The following is a 17,185-nucleotide window of genomic DNA, read 5'->3' on the forward strand; positions in this document are numbered from 1 at the left end:
GGGGGGGGGGGGGGGTATGGGGAACATTCAGGATAGCATTTGAAATGCAAATGAAGAAAATATATAATAAAATAATTTTTTAAAAAAGGAAACTGACAATCTGTCAACTAGTTGCCCTCAAAATTGTACACACCAAAAACTTAATAGGTATTACGACAATGTTTTCTGTGTAATCTATGGTTCAGGCTATAAAATTGTTGGAGAGAAAGTCCTTTAACAATTCCAGGTAATAGGTGCGAAATGAGTGGCAGAAAAGCTCCATGTATAAATCTGTAATGAAATAACTTCTCAAGTAGTAATCACCGAGAAGCACTTATGCTATTAAGTGAAAGGTTTCTGGGCAGCTTTAAGATGAATAAATGACTGGTACTGCCAACATCCAAGTCTACAGGTATGTCTCAGGCAACATCCCTCAAGTGGGGCAGGGCATATCAGACTGTGTGAGTCTTCTGTGTAGTTCAATAGCAAGCATGTATGAACACACCAGTTTCATGCTTTCCAGAAATAGACTTGAACCTGAATTTAACTTAAGCTTCTATATATAATTACTAGTTTTCAAGAATTAATGGGGAATGTAGGGACATCGCAAGAAAGAGAAATGGCACCAAAAGGGATTAATTAGCCTAATTCAAAATGTGAATGATTCGTTAAGTCAAGTAAGCTACTTCTATACAGAGTAAATGATGTGGGAGAAAAATGTCTGAGCACACTATAGAAGCACGGCAACTGAAGGTGTGGCTCAATTTGCACTGAGAATCAAACAAGCCACTCTTAAGTCACAATTTTAAGATTATTGCAAAAATGTGAGCACAAATTATTTTGTGTTACTGAACTATTGCTTTTTTTTTTATTCTGCCAGGAATAGCAATGACAAGTAAGTTACTCAAAATGTCATCTATTAGAGACATGTACTTCAGTATTGGAAGGTGGCAAAAGATGTTACTCTGGACTTTGTTTTAAAATGGTCAAAGGGGGAAAATCACTGTAGAGGTCCAGAGGGTAGGAAAAAACACAGGCAGAGAACTGAGGGCTCATTGTCCTGTTCTCTGTCCTTGTTCAGATGTGAAGCTTTTCGCTGAATTAATTAGTTAGCTAATTAATTAGAAATGATTACCACATTCAGTTAGCCTGTGAAAGCTCTTCTTAAAGTGCCAAGATCTGTACATAGAAGGGACAATTTTGTCATGGGCAGACAGGGAGCAGATGGTGCCAAGATGGTTCAGAGCATAGCAGGAGGGTCAAAGGGTGGATGCCAGTCTAAGCATAGGGCCCAGCACTGGCCAGCATGCCAGGCAGCCAACCCTCCCACATGGTGCAAGTTTGCCTAATCCCCTTTGAGGGGTTCCACCTCTGCAGGTCCCATCTGAGGCTGATGCTTCAGTCTATGCACAGTCTGCTACCCCTGCCTAAATTACAGGCTGGACCCTGTCACTCTCTATCTCTTTACTGTTGTGTTTTCTTCAGTGTTTGTGGTTATCTTATTTGCAGTCTGATTATATTTATTTTCTGTCTCTATCCTTAGCAGAAGTCAACAGGAAATGTGTTCCCTTTTTCTTTGGCCCCTTCCATAATGCTGCACAGAGTTAACATACTTCACAAATATTTGTTGAACGAATAAGTGATGTGCATCACACTGTACCTAATTATAGTAAAGAATTGGAGGCGAGATAATGCCCAATAATAAGGAGGTGGTTAAATAAACAGCAGATAGCCATGAAATAGAAAACTAGTTAGGCATGCAGAGCATGCTATGTGTTTACTATAATGAAAAGATGGTTTTACATTACTGTGCAAAAATCAAGGGAGAGAGGGGACTCAATCACAGCCTGGAAGCTTTATTAAACAAAAAGAGTCAGCATAAAGATGGACACAGAGTAATACACAATCAAGCCACAAAAAAAAAAAGCATTGCAGCCTAAATAGGTTTATTTAGCAAATACAGCATAAAGAATGATGTGAAGAAACACACAATCAGTCATAAAACAGTTGTTATACTGATGAAAATTATCTTTTGCTTATTTATAATTGCTCTTGTCCACAACAGATACAACAATTCAGTAAAGTGGAAAGCTTACTTTAGTATCAAAACCACATATGTTTTCTTTAAAAAAAAATTAAAAATGAAATGAACCATCAGACCAATGGAGCTAGTGCCCTGTCTCGGATCCGTTCAATGTTAACCAGGTCATGGCAGAGGTACTGAAACTGGGCAGACTACAGGGCTTATATAGCCCCACCAAAAGCTAAAGGATAGAAAATTTGGAACTACAAATCTCCAAATGATTTTCAAAACATATTTGGAACTAAAGAAATAATATTTTTAATTATCTCTGGTCTTAATATTGCTTGTAACTTAGTTATGGAATGGATATTATGCCAAAAATGAGTGCAGGTATTTTCCCTATGTTTCTGGACTGGGTGGAGTAGAGGGTTAATGTGCTGCTCTGTATTTGAAATGCACCACACCTTGATGTAATTTTCTGATGAGTATAAAGTACAAAGCAAGGATTAAATTGCATAGTCTGAGCTGTCAACAATCAATCACCAGCTCTGTTGAGTAACTTCCATATACAAGCCATGTTCCCAACATGGTAAAGAAACACCAAGATGTATATATACAGTCACTGTCCCCTGGAAGTTTACTGTCAGGTAGTAGCATAGGAGAAGGGTCCAGAGCTTCCCATAGGGCTTTGGCATTCTTTTGACTTTCATATCAATATCATTTGCTTCCTCTACAGTAGTCTCAACTCCTCATTGACCACCCCATAAGCCAACAGAAATCCTTTACCCTGGTTTCCCTTAGCAGTGAAAACAGATTAGGCCTTCCAAAGAGTCAACTACTGGATTTCACAGAACTGCTTAATGGAAAGCTTTTACATGTATAGCCATCCCAAATGTTAGGGTGGGCGGGGGGAGATGTGTTTAAAATGTACCTAAAAGAACAAATCAGCTTTCACAAAAGTAAGAAAATGTCTCACATTTCTATTGAAGGGAGAAATAAAATCAAAGTCAAAATAAGAAGCCTCTAAGTGGCTTTCTGAAAGTGGAGACTGTCATTTCCTAGAAATTTTGGGTCCAAGATCATGAAGATCAGGATGTAAATTTAAAACTAATGATTAGGGCGGCGTCCTTACTAAGTAAAATATGGATTAGAGAGCAAGTAAGATGGTTTAACCAGTAAAGGTGTCTGCCAATAGTACTGATGACCTGGCTTCTGCCATGGATACACAAAGGCAATAAAAGAAAAAAGTCTTGATGGTCACTGAGCTTACTCCCGTATCTATAACCCACTTCTTTCACAATAACAAAAATGCCTAAATCTTAGCAGATTCCCTGGCCATTCATTGGGTGAATGTGGTCATATGACTCACTCCTGGGCAATATAGACATACCTCTAAGACAATTTTAAAGAACAGACCCACACTGGTTGTCACTTTCCTTCTTCATCCCTTTCTTTTCCTGGCTTGGACTGTACACTACTGGTGGGAAATTGTGGTTCCAATTCCACTTCCTCCCTCAAGGTGTCCAGGCAAAGACGCTATTCAATGAAACAGCTCTCTTCAATGATATTCAGTGAAACAGCTTGTTCTCTTTATTCGGGGTGAACAAGGGCTATATGAACCTTGGGGAGTGATAAGGGTTTTCAGGGTGAGAACACATTATTGGCTGTGGTGGATGAGATGGGAATAATACATTAGTTACATGAAGAGGAATTCCAGGTGCTTGCTGGGCAGGTTCTTATCCAGAGAGAGGAAGTTGAACCTATAATTTGGTCGTGGACTACGTGACTTTCCAGGAGTAGAGGATGTTGGTGGTCGTGCTCTCCAGACCAGGTCAGGCAGAAAAGAGAGAAAAGGAGTCTTCCATGTTAAGTCAAGCTCGGGAGCTATCCGGACTTGGTGGGCTGCGACCTTAGTACAGGGTCTCCCAACAGGAAATATATACAGAGATGAAAAAACTAGTATCCTGGATATAAGGTCATCTGTCTGTGGGATCTTTCATGCTATTGATCACCCAAACTGGTTCAGCTGCTCTAGATGGCAAGGCAGGTATCCCCTTCCTGCCTCAACAACCCCAAGCTCCATGCTCTTAAAGGACAGCAGCTTTTCCAAGCAGAGAACTTATAATTGAGATGATATGAGTCCTATTTCCTCAGCTACAGCTACCAGTCTATCAAAAACAAACGCTACTGGATAGGAACTGATATGAAAAGCTACATGAACCAGTCCCAGATTGCTACAGAATCTTATATTGTAAATTACTTCTATACATGCAAACTGTAATATTGTCTTTTTGTGTCTTTTACTTGTAGACAAAGCTATTCTTTCTCTGTACCACTCACTTTTTTCTTCAAATACAATTTAATATAACTGTTCTTAGGACTATTTGGTTATTCTCAACCTCTTCCTGTCTTATGACTTAAATTCTTATTTACTGTATTTAGGGCATTTAAATCATACATTTTAAAAAGCTCTTTATAGTAGACAATATTTAGGTTCAGCAAAAGAGAGAGGACAGCAGAGGAATGTCCCGTATACTCTGCACATATATATACACATCATCATCAATACTCCACAGTAGTATATTTGTTATAGTTGATGAGTTTATAGTGACATAGCAAGTCACCTAGAAATTATTCTATGCAAAATAAAATATCTTATAATATTTGTCAGATAGATCTTTCATCAGAAAACTTTTGGTAGTCTCACCCTACTGTTTATGGCACTACTTGTCTTGGAAATTGAATTCATAGTTAAAAATTGCAAACAAACTTTAAAACCCATTCCACACAGGTACATCCTAGTGAGACTTCATTTGCAGTCAGTAGACAGGGATTATGTTGAAAAGCAATCTCTCTAAATTAAATTTAAATTTGTTTCTGAGAATATTCCAGGTAATCTGTCACTTGTTTGAGACCAACTTCGTGTTAATTACATAACGTTGGCGTGTCTGAAGCCTTTAGAGAGAATGACAGCCAAGTCTGACTCTCAAGTTGTGCCCATAAGTTTTAAGGGATGGTTCTCTTTCTTCTACATAAGCCCCAGCTAAAACAGACAGTTTTTGTAGCATTCTTTTTCTAAGCAACCTTTTTTTAAAAGTTTTAATTTACATTTATTTTTTACTCAATTATTTATTTGTGTCTGTGTCTGTATCTGTGTGTCTGTGTCTCTGTCTGTCTGTCTGTGTCTGTGTCTGTGTCTGTGTCTGTGTCTGTGTCTGTGTCTGTGTCTGTGTCTGTGTCTGTGTCTGTGTGTCTGTGTCTGTGTGTGCCATAGAAAATGTATAGAAGTCAGAAAGAAGCTTACAGGAATCAGTGCTCTGCTTCCACCATGTATGTCCTAGGGACCAATTGAATTTAGATCACCAGACTTGGCAGCAGATGTCCTTACACTCTGAGCCATGCTTGAGTCCTGCTACACTAAACAATATATATTGCTTGAAAAGAAATAAAAAAAACTGAAAGTTAAATATAATCTTCTGTCAGCATGGAAGATGTGTTCTAAGATCTCAAGGATACTGAAATCCAAGGATGCTCAAAACTCTTCATAAAATGGCACAGTATTAACATGTAATTATGCATATCCTCTTAAATTCTTTAAGTAATCTCTAGATTAATTATGATTCCTGATACAATACAAATGCAATACTAATATAATGCAAATACTTACTTTACTATATTGTTTAGGAAGTAAAGGAAAATTCTGTACATAGATGCTTTTATTCATGTTTTCAATCCACAGTTGACTGAATGGATAAATAAAGAACCCACAGAGGGTGTACTCCATAATAAAATAACTTAGAATGTAGTGGTTTTCTAAATGCAGAAAACAAAAGTCCTATGCATCTAATGAGCATTCCAAAAGGAAGCATCAAAATGAGAGCAGATATTGGAAGAGATGTTGGTTTAAAAGTTTCAAGACAGAACGGAAGTCATGAATCCTCAAAAACATAAATCTCAAGGGAAAAATGTAAAACCATGTGAGGAGATGCAACGGATTGCCTCCACACAAGAAAATTAGGCTTCAGCACCCTTTCAACCACTAATGTCAGGAAACACTGTAATCATTTATCACCAGTGACCCAAGGCCATATTTTCCAACTTGGAATTCTATATTAAGCTAAAATGTCACTTATTGTTGAGGACCAAGTTTTTTCAGCTAAGAATTATCTTACCTTAACAGTGGCTAAGAAGAACCACCAGAATTTTTAATTTAGGAAAATAAAAACTGAACTTCAAAACAAAGGATGATCTAAAGCAATGGTAAGCAGAGTGTGGTTGTTAGAATGAGAATGACCCCGTAGACTCATTTATTTGAATGCTTGGCCCATAGTTGATAGAACCATCTGGGAAGAATTAGGACATATGGCCTCGTACCCTTGTAGGAGGAGGTGTGTCACTGGAGGTGGATTTTAAGGTTTCAAAAGCCAATACCGTTCTCAATGAGCTCTTTCTAGCTCCTGTTTGTATATCAAGATACAATATAAATATGAAACCACTCAGGCAAGCTCTCAGCTACTGCTTCAAAGCCATACCCACCTGCCTGCTACCATGTCCCTCGACATCACTGATGGTCATGAACTCTACCACTGAAACCATGAGCCCACAAATTAAATGCTTTCTTTTATCATTTGCCTTGGTCATGTTTTATCGCAGCCATAGAAAAATAACTAAGATTCAAGGAAAGGAAAAAAATGGAGATGAAATAACAAGTGCTGACAGTAAACATCAGCAGAAGTGATGGTAACTACTTTGGGAGGGGGTGTCAGGAGAAGTGTCATTTACACACTATCTGTCACTTCTTTTTTACCTTATGCATAAACATAAAATGCTTGTAATGAAATTTACTATACAGAACTCTAACCTCTCTGTAGATGGCTTGCTTACACACACACACACACACACACACACACACAAAGTCTTAAATTATGATTATATATCCAACACTAGCCCCTTCTGGTGTCACATGATAGGTGACTTATCTAGATCATTGGCTTACAAATTCTTCCCTCATTGCGTTGGTGGTGATGATGATGGTGATATAAAATAGGAAAGAAATAGCAGAAAGGACAATTACTGGAGAAGAAAGGGCAACCTATGTAAATACAAAGCAAACAGGAAGGAAAGTGTCAAAGATTCCACAGTAGAGGCTGGGTTGGTAAGTGATTGCTTTACAACCAGGAGATTGTGAGTTCAGATCCCCTGCCAGCAAGTCACCCCAGCACTGGGTCAGGCAGAGACACATGAATTCCTGGAGATTACTGGTCTTGCCAAATTGGTGACTTCCAGGTTCAGTAAGAGGGCCAGTCCCAAAAAATAAGATAGAGGGTGACTGAGAAAGACATCTGATATCATAGGGCATGCATGAATAAATGAACAAATGAGGTTTTCCATAGAAAGAAAAGTCAGAGCTTTAGGTATGATGTTCAGACTCAAAAGAGAAACCAAGAGAGAGACAGGCAGAAAAGGATGGGGTAGACCAATGAATTGGAAAACTGATACAAGAGCAGAGCCCAGGGTGGAAGGGTAAGCTTTGATCAGAACTGGGAAGTGCCTGACTCGGCCTAAGACCCTCGGGAATGAGGAAGGATCGTCATGAGATGTGGAGCTTGAGAGATGATTTGGCAACTGGATCGATTTGATATTGCACAGTGGTTGGTGGGACAAGAGTTACTTGGAGGCAAGTATGGTAAGGAGTCTCTAGAGGACTGTGAATGACAATTGGGAAATTGGAGAAGACACTAAAAGAAAGAGAGGAAGGAAGGAAGGAAGGAAGTCAGGGCTCTGGTTTCTTAAAGCATCTTCTACATGCTCGAAAAGAGCCAAGAGATCTAACAGTTTTGAAGATGCCATGATCCTGGCCATGTAAGTTCAGCACTGGTGGTCATCTGCACAAGATCAAGCCAGTCAGAATCCAGCATAGATGCAGGAGGGCCTCTTAAGGTGCCACCTCTAGCTAAGGAGCCATTGCCAATTGATGTTTGCTGTGGGAGGAAAATTCATTTTCCTTTGAGAGTATAGCCACTGGTAGGTTGTCCATGCCCCAGTGGATGGCCCCACACCTGTGTTCATATGAACAACACTAATTGGACTCAGTGGGTTATTTTTTAAAATGTGACATGATGTTAGACTGGGAGTTTGAGGATGAGGCCCATGAGAAATATAGGTGAGGGCAATGGTGGCTAGATATAATCAAAAGACTTTGTATCCATGTGGGAAATTCGGTAGATAGATAGATAGATAGATAGATAGATAGATAGATAGATAGATAGATAGATAGATAGATAGATAGCTCGACAGATAGATAGATAGATAGATAGATAGATAGATAGCTTGACAGATAGATAGATAGCTCGACAGATAGATAGATAGATAGATAGATAGATAGATAGATAGATAGATAGATAGATAGATAGATAGATAGATAGATAGACAGATAGATTATGTTGAAATGCCATGTTTCGATTTGCCTCTAGGATAAACTTCCACGTGCTTTAGAAGCCACGTAAAAGTTAGCCTCATTTTCCCCTGGCCAGTTTTGTGTAATATTTTCCTTCTTTGACCTCCTTGAGGTCCCTTCATCTAAATTTTCCTATAAAACATGTGTTTTATCTCTCTGTCCTCAGCCTTGGTGCTGTTTTCTTTAACTAGTTCTCAGCTCGACCAACACCGTCTCCAGCATTTAGTCCAAACAACTCTTTTTGAGACCAGTGTAAACTGTCACTTGTGTATAGTCCTGATTTCATGTGGTGATGGCTTCAAGTACTTATCGTACTACTATTTAACTCTCTCATTAACCCCCCCCCTTTTTTTTTACATCACAAAGTGTGAAGGGTATGGAGGCCAATCAATCCATTTTTTTTAATGAATGACTGATTACAGTGATGAATGAACAGAAAATCACATAAGGGCTTGAATCAGAAGGAGGTTAATTCCTTCTAGTTTTCAGGTACACTTATACTTCAAACTGGCAGAAAAAAAATGGTTTGGGTGTTGGAAGCAAGAAAAATGGTCTTTGAGCACTGCAAATTCAGTTCACAAATAAGCAGATCCAACACAGCTTTACCATTAACACATCACTGATTATAAAACTAACAGACACACACTGTCTGTGGCGTGTGAGTGCTGTGGTGTATGTGGCACACACATGAACATGCAGATGTATGGATCCATTCATGAATGTGGAGGTCAGAGCAAGATGTCCACTCTCTGCTATTGCTGTCTTCTTACTGCCTTGAGAACTGGAAGCTTACCATTTCACCTAAGTCAGTTGGCTAGCAAGCTCTCCCAGGATCTGCCTGTTTCTGCTCCCCAGTGCTGGGGTTACAAGCATGCACAGCCATGCCCAGATTTTGCTTTTGTTTTCTTTTACATAGGTGCTGGGGATTTGAACACCGTTCCTCTTTTCCAATGAACCATCTCCTTAATCCTTCTAACGACATTCTTAACAAGATGCATCACAGAATAAGATAGATTAGAAGCCTTTGTCCTCACCCTGGTCAGTATTTATAGGAGAGGAGGTGATACTTGCCTTTCTAGGTCTGACATAGTAGGGATTTATCAGAGTCAAATCATTCTAATCTGCTGCAGTGTCATCCACAGCAGAGAGGATTTTTCTCCTTACTCACTATGATACCAATTTGCCTGTTTAACAAGTTCTACCAAATCAAGGAGGAAGGAACTGCTGTCCCTCCAGATGGAACTTCTTGCTGTGCCTAATGGTGACAGGGTTGACTAAGCAATGGGAAAGAAGCCCCCATGGGACTGACCTTACTAGGTGACAACCTTTACCTTCTGCAACCTTGCTCTGTCCTGCTTCTCTTCAGCCTGATTTTCTAGAACTCAAGACTTGAAAGCAACCTGATGAGCTGCCCAAGTAAAGCCCGAGTGAGTTTTCTGCCTTGCCTTTGATCCCCTTTTGGAATTCCACTTCTTCCTGCTCATTCCCCTCAACTCACCTTAGGCAACTTATGGAGCCAAGGTTGACTAAGCAATACATATCAGTCAGGCCATCTCCAGTGTTCAATGTCTAATTTTCTAGTTTTACACAAGCTTTCTATGATGAGTAAGAAAGACCAGGTCTTTCTTCTTTCCTCCTCCTCCTCCTCCTCCTCCTCCTCCTCCTCCTCTTCTTCTTCTTCTTCTTCTTCTTCTTCTTCTTCTTCTTCTTCTTCTTCTTCTTCTTCTTCATAAATTTTACTGCAGAACTGAAGCTACATTCATGTCAAAGATTGGGTTCCTACCTCCACATATTGTATTCCTCTTTATCCAAACGTTATCAAATCAGTTTTCAAAGATTATCTGCAATTTTTTTTTTTTTTTGCTTCACAGCACTGATTGTTGTTCGTACCCTGGCAGCTCCTCAAATCCAGCACATCATGGGTGGGATTTCCCCCTTCTTCCCACACCTCTTCTTTCACTCTCCACTTCTCTGTCGATGTTACTGTCATTTTCTAGTGAACAGGCACAAACCTGTAATGACACCTTAATTGGTTTGTCTTCATGTACCCCAATGCTACTCCCAGTTCTCTCTAATTTTTTTCCCTAGGCAAATGCTATTCCCACCTGTCATTTCCTTCCCTTGCCCAGTGCCAGGTTCAGATCCTTATCACAGGCCTAGGTCACTGCAGCTGCCTATTGACACATAATCTTTCTTTGTTTCCAGAGCATCCTAATCCTCTATGCTTCCGTTTCCTTATCAAGAAACAGTGGAAACACTTTGCTTGTGGCGGTGTTTTAAGCAGTAAATGAAAGAATGCCAAGTTCACGGCGTAAGACTGATATTAGTAGCAAACCTGTGTGCCAAGCAGCTGGAATTCCAGGTTTCTTTTTTAGTGAAGACAATGTTCAACTGCTAATATGACCAGAAAGATATCTTAAACACCTGAAGCTTCGGGCTGCCTGGGAAGGAAGAATCCATCACCATGTTTTCTTGCATATCTCCCACATGTCTGTATTTCACAGATAAGAGGGAACCAGTGGGGCTGCCATCCTCACAACTGGCCAATTGATGGACATCAATGTATCAATGGTCAAAGACATGTATTGCTAGAGACTCACATATTTCATGAGTTACCATCTCTCTTTCACAAGTCCTTGCATTCCGTGTTCCTCACACTGCCATTCCAGTATGTTCTGAGTCAGGCAAGCCCACCCTTCCTGCCTTGCTGTCCAACAAGTCATGAGGCCTGTTGCTTCACAACACGTCACTGACTGGTATGGAGGAGGCAGGTCCTTAATGAGATCATCTATTTGTAAACAGTGCAATCAAAGCATGGAAACACTGAATCTCAGAACCCGGAGTGAGAGGCAGAGTAGGACTGAGTGTCCTTCCAACCATCCCCAACATAGGATGTCATCTAGTCTCAGCTTTAAACAGCATGGATGAATCAGTGGTACATTTCTAACTTTGCCTCTGAACCAATACTTCAGCAGATGGCTGCTGGGCAGATACCACGCAGAGCTCAGCAGTCACTGATGTCAAGCAGTCAAGCTGCAATTTTCTAAGAGCTTGGGTGTGTCCATAGAAACCCAAGTGGCCCTTATTTCCGGAAGTGGGGGTTTCCGGGATTGCAGTAGAGTGGATTCAGTGGCACTGAGTGGATTCCATGGACTTTGATGCCTGTAGATCTCAGTTTAAGTCTTATCCCCATCATTTACCATCAGAGGCCTAGGACACTCACTGCCTATGAAACTTTGCACAGATACCCAAGTCTCTGAATCCCAATCTACTCACACTTTTAAAACAGGGGAAATCAAAACCTATTTTTAAGATTATTAAAATTAAATTAATATATATGCATACATTCTGTGCTATACCTTGTGTCTAGAGCAAAATTAATATTCAACAGATGTTAGCTAGTTTTGTGCTCTTATTTTTTTTTTACCACTATTATAAAATCTGTTCTGAACCTAAAAGATATCAGGCTAAGAGGTCTTACCTAACCTGAAAAGTAAATTCTATGCTTACAAAGACTCCTGTACTAGTACAGTTTGTTCCAACTGCCACAAACAGAGGAGTCCTGTGGTCCCTGGTCATGCCTCAGCTTCATAGATCAGACCTAAAAGAAGGTGAGTTCCCGGCTCCTGGTAAGCATAGAAAATGCTCTCCTCCAGCAAAAGTCAATTGTTTCCACCAGAAAAAGAAAAGTGATAAAAGGATAGGAAAAGGGGGAAGAAGTAGAAAAAAGGGAGGAAAAGAAAAGAGGAACGAAAAGAAAGAACATTCAGCAGAACTGAATTCAAATTCCTCAGTTGTCTGGGCCTGGGGAGGGGGCGGGGCTTGCTCTAGGAGGAACTCCCACTTTCCAGATCACTTAGAGCAGACCAAGCTAAGCAGACCAATTAACAAAATGATCTCCGGAATCTAGCCGTCATCTCCATCTTGCAGGCATATAGAAGTGACTCTGAGCTTAACGTTAGTTTCCCTTCTGTAAAATGAACGCAGCCACCTCAGTGAGTCATTACACAAAGTGGATGAGACTGCCTACCCCAATTCCTGAGAACTCACAGAGTTGATGTGTTTGTTCTCCTTCAGGCCTGAGCCTTTGAGGGGTAGGTAGTATAAAAGGGAATAAAATAAGAAAAATGAAGGCGCGGATGGAGGAATAAATAGGGAAAGAAGCGTTCATAGGAGGTAGAAGCTTTATTATGACGTCTCCAGGCGACAATCAAATCAGTAGGCAGTGTTTTGAACACTGCTGTGCACAACCTCCTGCCCATAGCGTGATCTGAGGTCCCACCCCTGACTTGTATCCCCTGGAAGGAAAATCAACATTAGAGGACAGGTCTAAGAACAGGGTGAAGTTTCTGAACTTCAAAGTGCAGTTAGCTTAAGGGGAACCAAACTCCTAGGCCCGGTCCTTCCTGTTACTACTATGGAGGACTGGGTGAGAGCAGCAGAGAGGACGCTGTGCGATGCCAGCTGTTCCGGAGCAGCTCTGTAGGCTTTCAGCAGCCACCGGAGCAGCAGCCTGAGCTCTGATTGTTGCAGGAGCGTTGAGACCTTTGGCTTCCTCCGCAGCAGCAACCGCAGCCGCCAGAGCGCTGCCGGCGGCGTCTCCTGGGAAAGCAGCAGCAGCCGGTGGAACTGGAGCCACAGCAGCCAGAGTCACCACCGCAGCCGCCCCCGCAACCTCTGCAGCAGCCGCCGCCACAGCAGGATGAGGAGGAGGACGCTGGGGCAGGAGTCGGGGCGGGGCAGGGGGCGGAACTCTGGGAAGACCCTTTGGAAAAGCCTTTGGCGCCCTGCTGAGACATCTCGGCGTTTGTCAAGATGAGTCTGAAAGAAAGACAAACTTTTTTAAAAACCCCGCCTAGAACTTTAAGTATTTGCCTTAGAGAAAAGTCTGTCTGGCTTTGGGACGAGAGGGATAGAGAAAGAAAGAAAAGGAAGGGAAACAAAGAAACAAACTCAAACAGGAGCTTCCAGTGGCAGAGGCACAAAGCAGGAAACAGAATATGAAAAGGTTCAGTGCAGTGTCCCTGACTGACATAAAGACCATCCAAGATCTCCATGATGGAAAATAAAGAGCATATGGCTGCAATTTATCTATATGACTCAATCAAAAAATCTCTTGGCTTCAGCCCTTTCCCACTATACTTTGACCACACAGCCCTTTCAAGTGGTAATCTCAGTTAATATTGTATAAGCATCACATCGGCCAGAAAACACACAAAGACTACCTGTGTCCCTCCGTCTTGGGTATAGAGAATTCGAAAACACAAAAGCGAGGTCTGCACCTTCTTTCTTGCCTGTCCTCCACATTATAAGGAAAAAGCTAGTCATAGCAGAGAAGAGGAATAACCTAGCCAGGGAACCTAAAGACCTGGGTTACTCAAAGCTCTTTACAGACTGGAAAACCTTTCAAGGGTCAGCGCCATGCCAGGACTTTGCATCTTTAGGCAACACAAAAGGCTGGCTCACTGGAAGCCTGATTCCAGCAGCTACATTCTGGCTGCATCCTTCTTCCTCCTTTCTGCCTTCCATTCTTCCCAGCTTCCTCCCCCAGACCCCGCTTAGATACTTACTAGACCTTGGCTCCACAGGAAGACTCACTCAGTTCTCCAACTGGAACTAGACACCTGCTAGGCAGAAGACTGAACAGTGTATGCCCAGAGAAGTTTTTATAAGATTCCAAGTCCTTGGGAGGAGCCCATTTCTCAACAGACATGCTCAGCTGACACTTACATCCCAGAGGCATTCATCACTCAGATAGCACTGTAGGTGGTGCACGTGGACAACCAAGTCACTTCACAGAGGTGCCAGGATTGCTGCGGTGTGTTTACTTTTCAAACCGGACACTGTTCATAGCTGGAAGGGCTGTACGTGTGCTCAGAGAAGGCCGGGGGGGTCAAATGAGGAGAGGTCTGGGGTTCTCTCTTAAACACTGTATATATAAGGAGAACACCTCCACTGTTCCACTTTCTCACGCTTATTCATGTATAGCTATCTCCTTATCATTTATTGTCTTATTTGCATCTCTATGGCCCTTGGTTCTTGTCTTTCACAGCAGGCTGCAGGCTATGTGGTGAACCCTCTGGGTTTTATCCAGGTGCTTCCAGAGAGCTCTGAAGGAAGATGATGGTGGAGATGGAAATCACAACGGTGGTTTCTTCCTGTCACCATTAACAGGAGGAATAGCCCAGGAAGATTAAGGGACCAATAAGACCAAAAGAAGTCACTTTACCATATTCCCATAATGTAACCCTGATGGAGCGCAGACAAAAATGGTTGAGGAGTATGGGCCTATTGGGAAAAAGTAAGCTGGCTAGCCCGTGGAGCGCCTGTCTCTGATATCATCTCCTTAAGGATAGATTGTCCCTAGAACAACTGACAAATAGGAAAAAGACAAAATAAAACAAAACAAAATGAAAAGGATAAAATAAAAGAGCAAAGAAGAAAGATGAGGAAAATAAAAGGGAGAATGGCCCGAAAGTTCCCACGGTAATTGTTGCGTTTCGACTAGCTGATTTATAAAACTGGAGGAAACTTTGGAGGTCAACTGCCTCTAAACTGCCTTTCAATCATTGGAACTACCTGACTACACCAACCATGAGTATGAGACATAAGAGAAACTAAGACTAAGAATTCCGGGATTAAGAGTGAGATAGGTTTTGGGGTGCATTGCTGGGTGTGGCATGAGGAAACAGACAAGGAAAGACAAGTCATAGAAGATACCCATTTCATTTACCATGGCTTTAGAGCCTGATTAACAGGTTGCCTACTGAACCAGAGCACCTGGCAAGAAGAGGTAAGACATTCCAAGAATCAATGTTAGAAAAGAGAAGGAAGTAATGAAGTACTAAGTTAGATGTGGGTTCTCCTCTGGAAAATTATGCAAAAGGTGAAGAAAAGCAGGGTGATAGGAATCAATATGGAGAGATCAAGAAGATATTCACTGTATGGACCCCTTACACCAACATTATTCATCACTGTTAACTCTTATCAACCCAGGGGCTAACTGCTTATCTTGTATAGAAAGGCAGACTTGCAATTATCTCTTCTATCATAAATAATTTTAGTATCTCCTGAGGAAGCCATCCCAATCCTACATGAACACCCAAACTCAGTGACTTAAGTACCCTTGACTCCATCACACACACACACACACACACACACACACACACACACACTCGTGCACACATGCATCACCGCCACTACCACCAGGTGGGGGTAATCTTTGGCTGAGATGGTTTCTTTATTCTCTATTTAAACCCAAACCTAAAATTCTAGGGTTCCAAGACTAGTGGACTCCCAACATTTCCCAGTTGTCTCCTCAGCTTACTTCTCTAGAAATGCTCTGCACTCAGCTCCCCTGGCTGGCCAGCTGACAATAATCAGAAAGCAGTGTGCCTACTCACTAGAGCCCACAATGTGCACTCTGGACAATCTTCTCCATGGTTAAGAGATAAACTTTTTCAAACCGTGAGTCCCTTTTGAGTGTCGCCCTCTCATAATGGAGCTTTTCTGGGTACTGCTGGTCAACCCAACCTATCCCTGGTACCCACTGTGCAAGTTGGTATAAGGGGCACATGCCTCAGAGTATTAAGTTTTAAGTGGATTCAGTGCCAAAATATGCACTTTAGATAAAGAAAGGGACTATGACTTGGTGTAGAGGGAGGAAATTGGAAGAGGCAAACAAAGCTACATTGGGAGGCCACGATGTCAGGAATCAAAAGCTTTATTATTGCCCAGAAAAAGATTTTCAAAGCTGATTTTTCAATATCTCATTCTCAAACAATTAGTTGTGTCAGAGAGAAAAAGCAAAGCCAATGAATCTCACAGCTGAGACCTCAAGACCTCGTGGTAGATGAGCTTTAGGGAGATGAAGAAGGACATACAGAGAGATCTAAGTATTTCTGCAGGAAAACCAGAGAAGAGGAGACCCTCTGCTGGCAGGTCTTCAGTCGATGCTGCTTTCCATGTTCCTCATCACCAGGTCAGCAGCAACCTCCAGAGCAGCAGCTAGAGCCCCCAGACTGCTGATGGCTGTTGCTGCCACCGCTGCTGCCGCCACTGCTGCCCCCGCTGCTACCACAGCAGCTGCTGCCACCGCTGCTGCCGCCACTGCTGCCCCCGCTGCTACCACAGCAGCTGCTGCTATGGCTGCTGCTGCCACCACTGCTGCCACAGCAACTGCTGCCACCGCTGCTGCCGCCACCGCTGCTGCCACAGCAACTGCTGCCACCGCTGCTGCCACAGCAACTGCTGCCACCGCTGCTGCCACAGCAACTGCTGCCACCGCTGCTACAGCATCCAGAGCTGTGACGTCTGCGTCGGAGAGAGAATCGGGGCTTGTGGTGGCTCAGACAGCAGCTGCCACATCCAGAGCTGCAGCAGCCCCCGGAGCTGGAACCGCAGCAGCCCCCAGAACCCAGGCTACAGCAGGAAGAGGTCGGAGGGCCCTTTGGGGTCTTGCATTTGGGAGGGGGCTGGCACTGTTGCTGGCTCTGCTGACAGGACATCTCCAAAGGAACTGGATAAAAGTGAAAAATAATACAAAAATATAAGGTCAACAAACTCAAATGTTGCTTTGAAGACTGAACTATGAATTTACAATATCTTATCTCTAAAATAGTAAGAAATTTGAAAACCCAATCTCCTAAATTTATTTCGAGAATAAAAAGTACAAATGATCCCAGTATAGGCACTTCTTCCTTTCAAATAAATTCACTGTAAGGTCA

The 17,185-nt window shown here is 42.1% G+C and overlaps 2 protein-coding genes across 2 annotated transcripts; both read right to left on the reverse strand.

The window, feature by feature from the left end:
• Window positions 1-12,629: 12,629 nt before the first annotated feature.
• On the reverse strand, window positions 12,630-14,100 carry Crct1 (cysteine rich C-terminal 1). Its single transcript, XM_021195260.1, has 2 exons — window positions 14,030-14,100; window positions 12,630-13,280 (listed from the first exon to the last, which is right to left on the reverse strand). Exon 2 carries the CDS (start codon window positions 13,256-13,258, stop codon window positions 12,950-12,952), a length of 309 nt encoding a protein of 102 aa, XP_021050919.1. The 5' UTR covers window positions 13,259-13,280; window positions 14,030-14,100; the 3' UTR covers window positions 12,630-12,949.
• Window positions 14,101-16,441: 2,341 nt separating this feature from the next.
• Window positions 16,442-16,966, reverse strand: LOC110319799 (late cornified envelope protein 1A-like). Its single transcript, XM_021195377.1, has one exon. The coding sequence runs from the start codon at window positions 16,964-16,966 to the stop codon at window positions 16,442-16,444; it is 525 nt and encodes a 174-aa protein (XP_021051036.1).
• Window positions 16,967-17,185: the final 219 nt, after the last annotated feature.

The sequence above is a fragment of the Mus pahari genome, chromosome 4 (assembly GCF_900095145.1).
Source record: "Mus pahari chromosome 4, PAHARI_EIJ_v1.1, whole genome shotgun sequence".
NCBI classification, from domain to species: Eukaryota; Metazoa; Chordata; class Mammalia; order Rodentia; family Muridae; genus Mus; species Mus pahari.

Coding starts and splice junctions, on each gene's coding strand:
- Crct1 (XM_021195260.1), bottom strand. CDS start 13,258: ATGTCTCAGCAGGGCGCCAAAGGCTTTTCCAAAGGGTCTTCCCAGAGT.
- LOC110319799 (XM_021195377.1), bottom strand. CDS start 16,966: ATGTCCTGTCAGCAGAGCCAGCAACAGTGCCAGCCCCCTCCCAAATGC.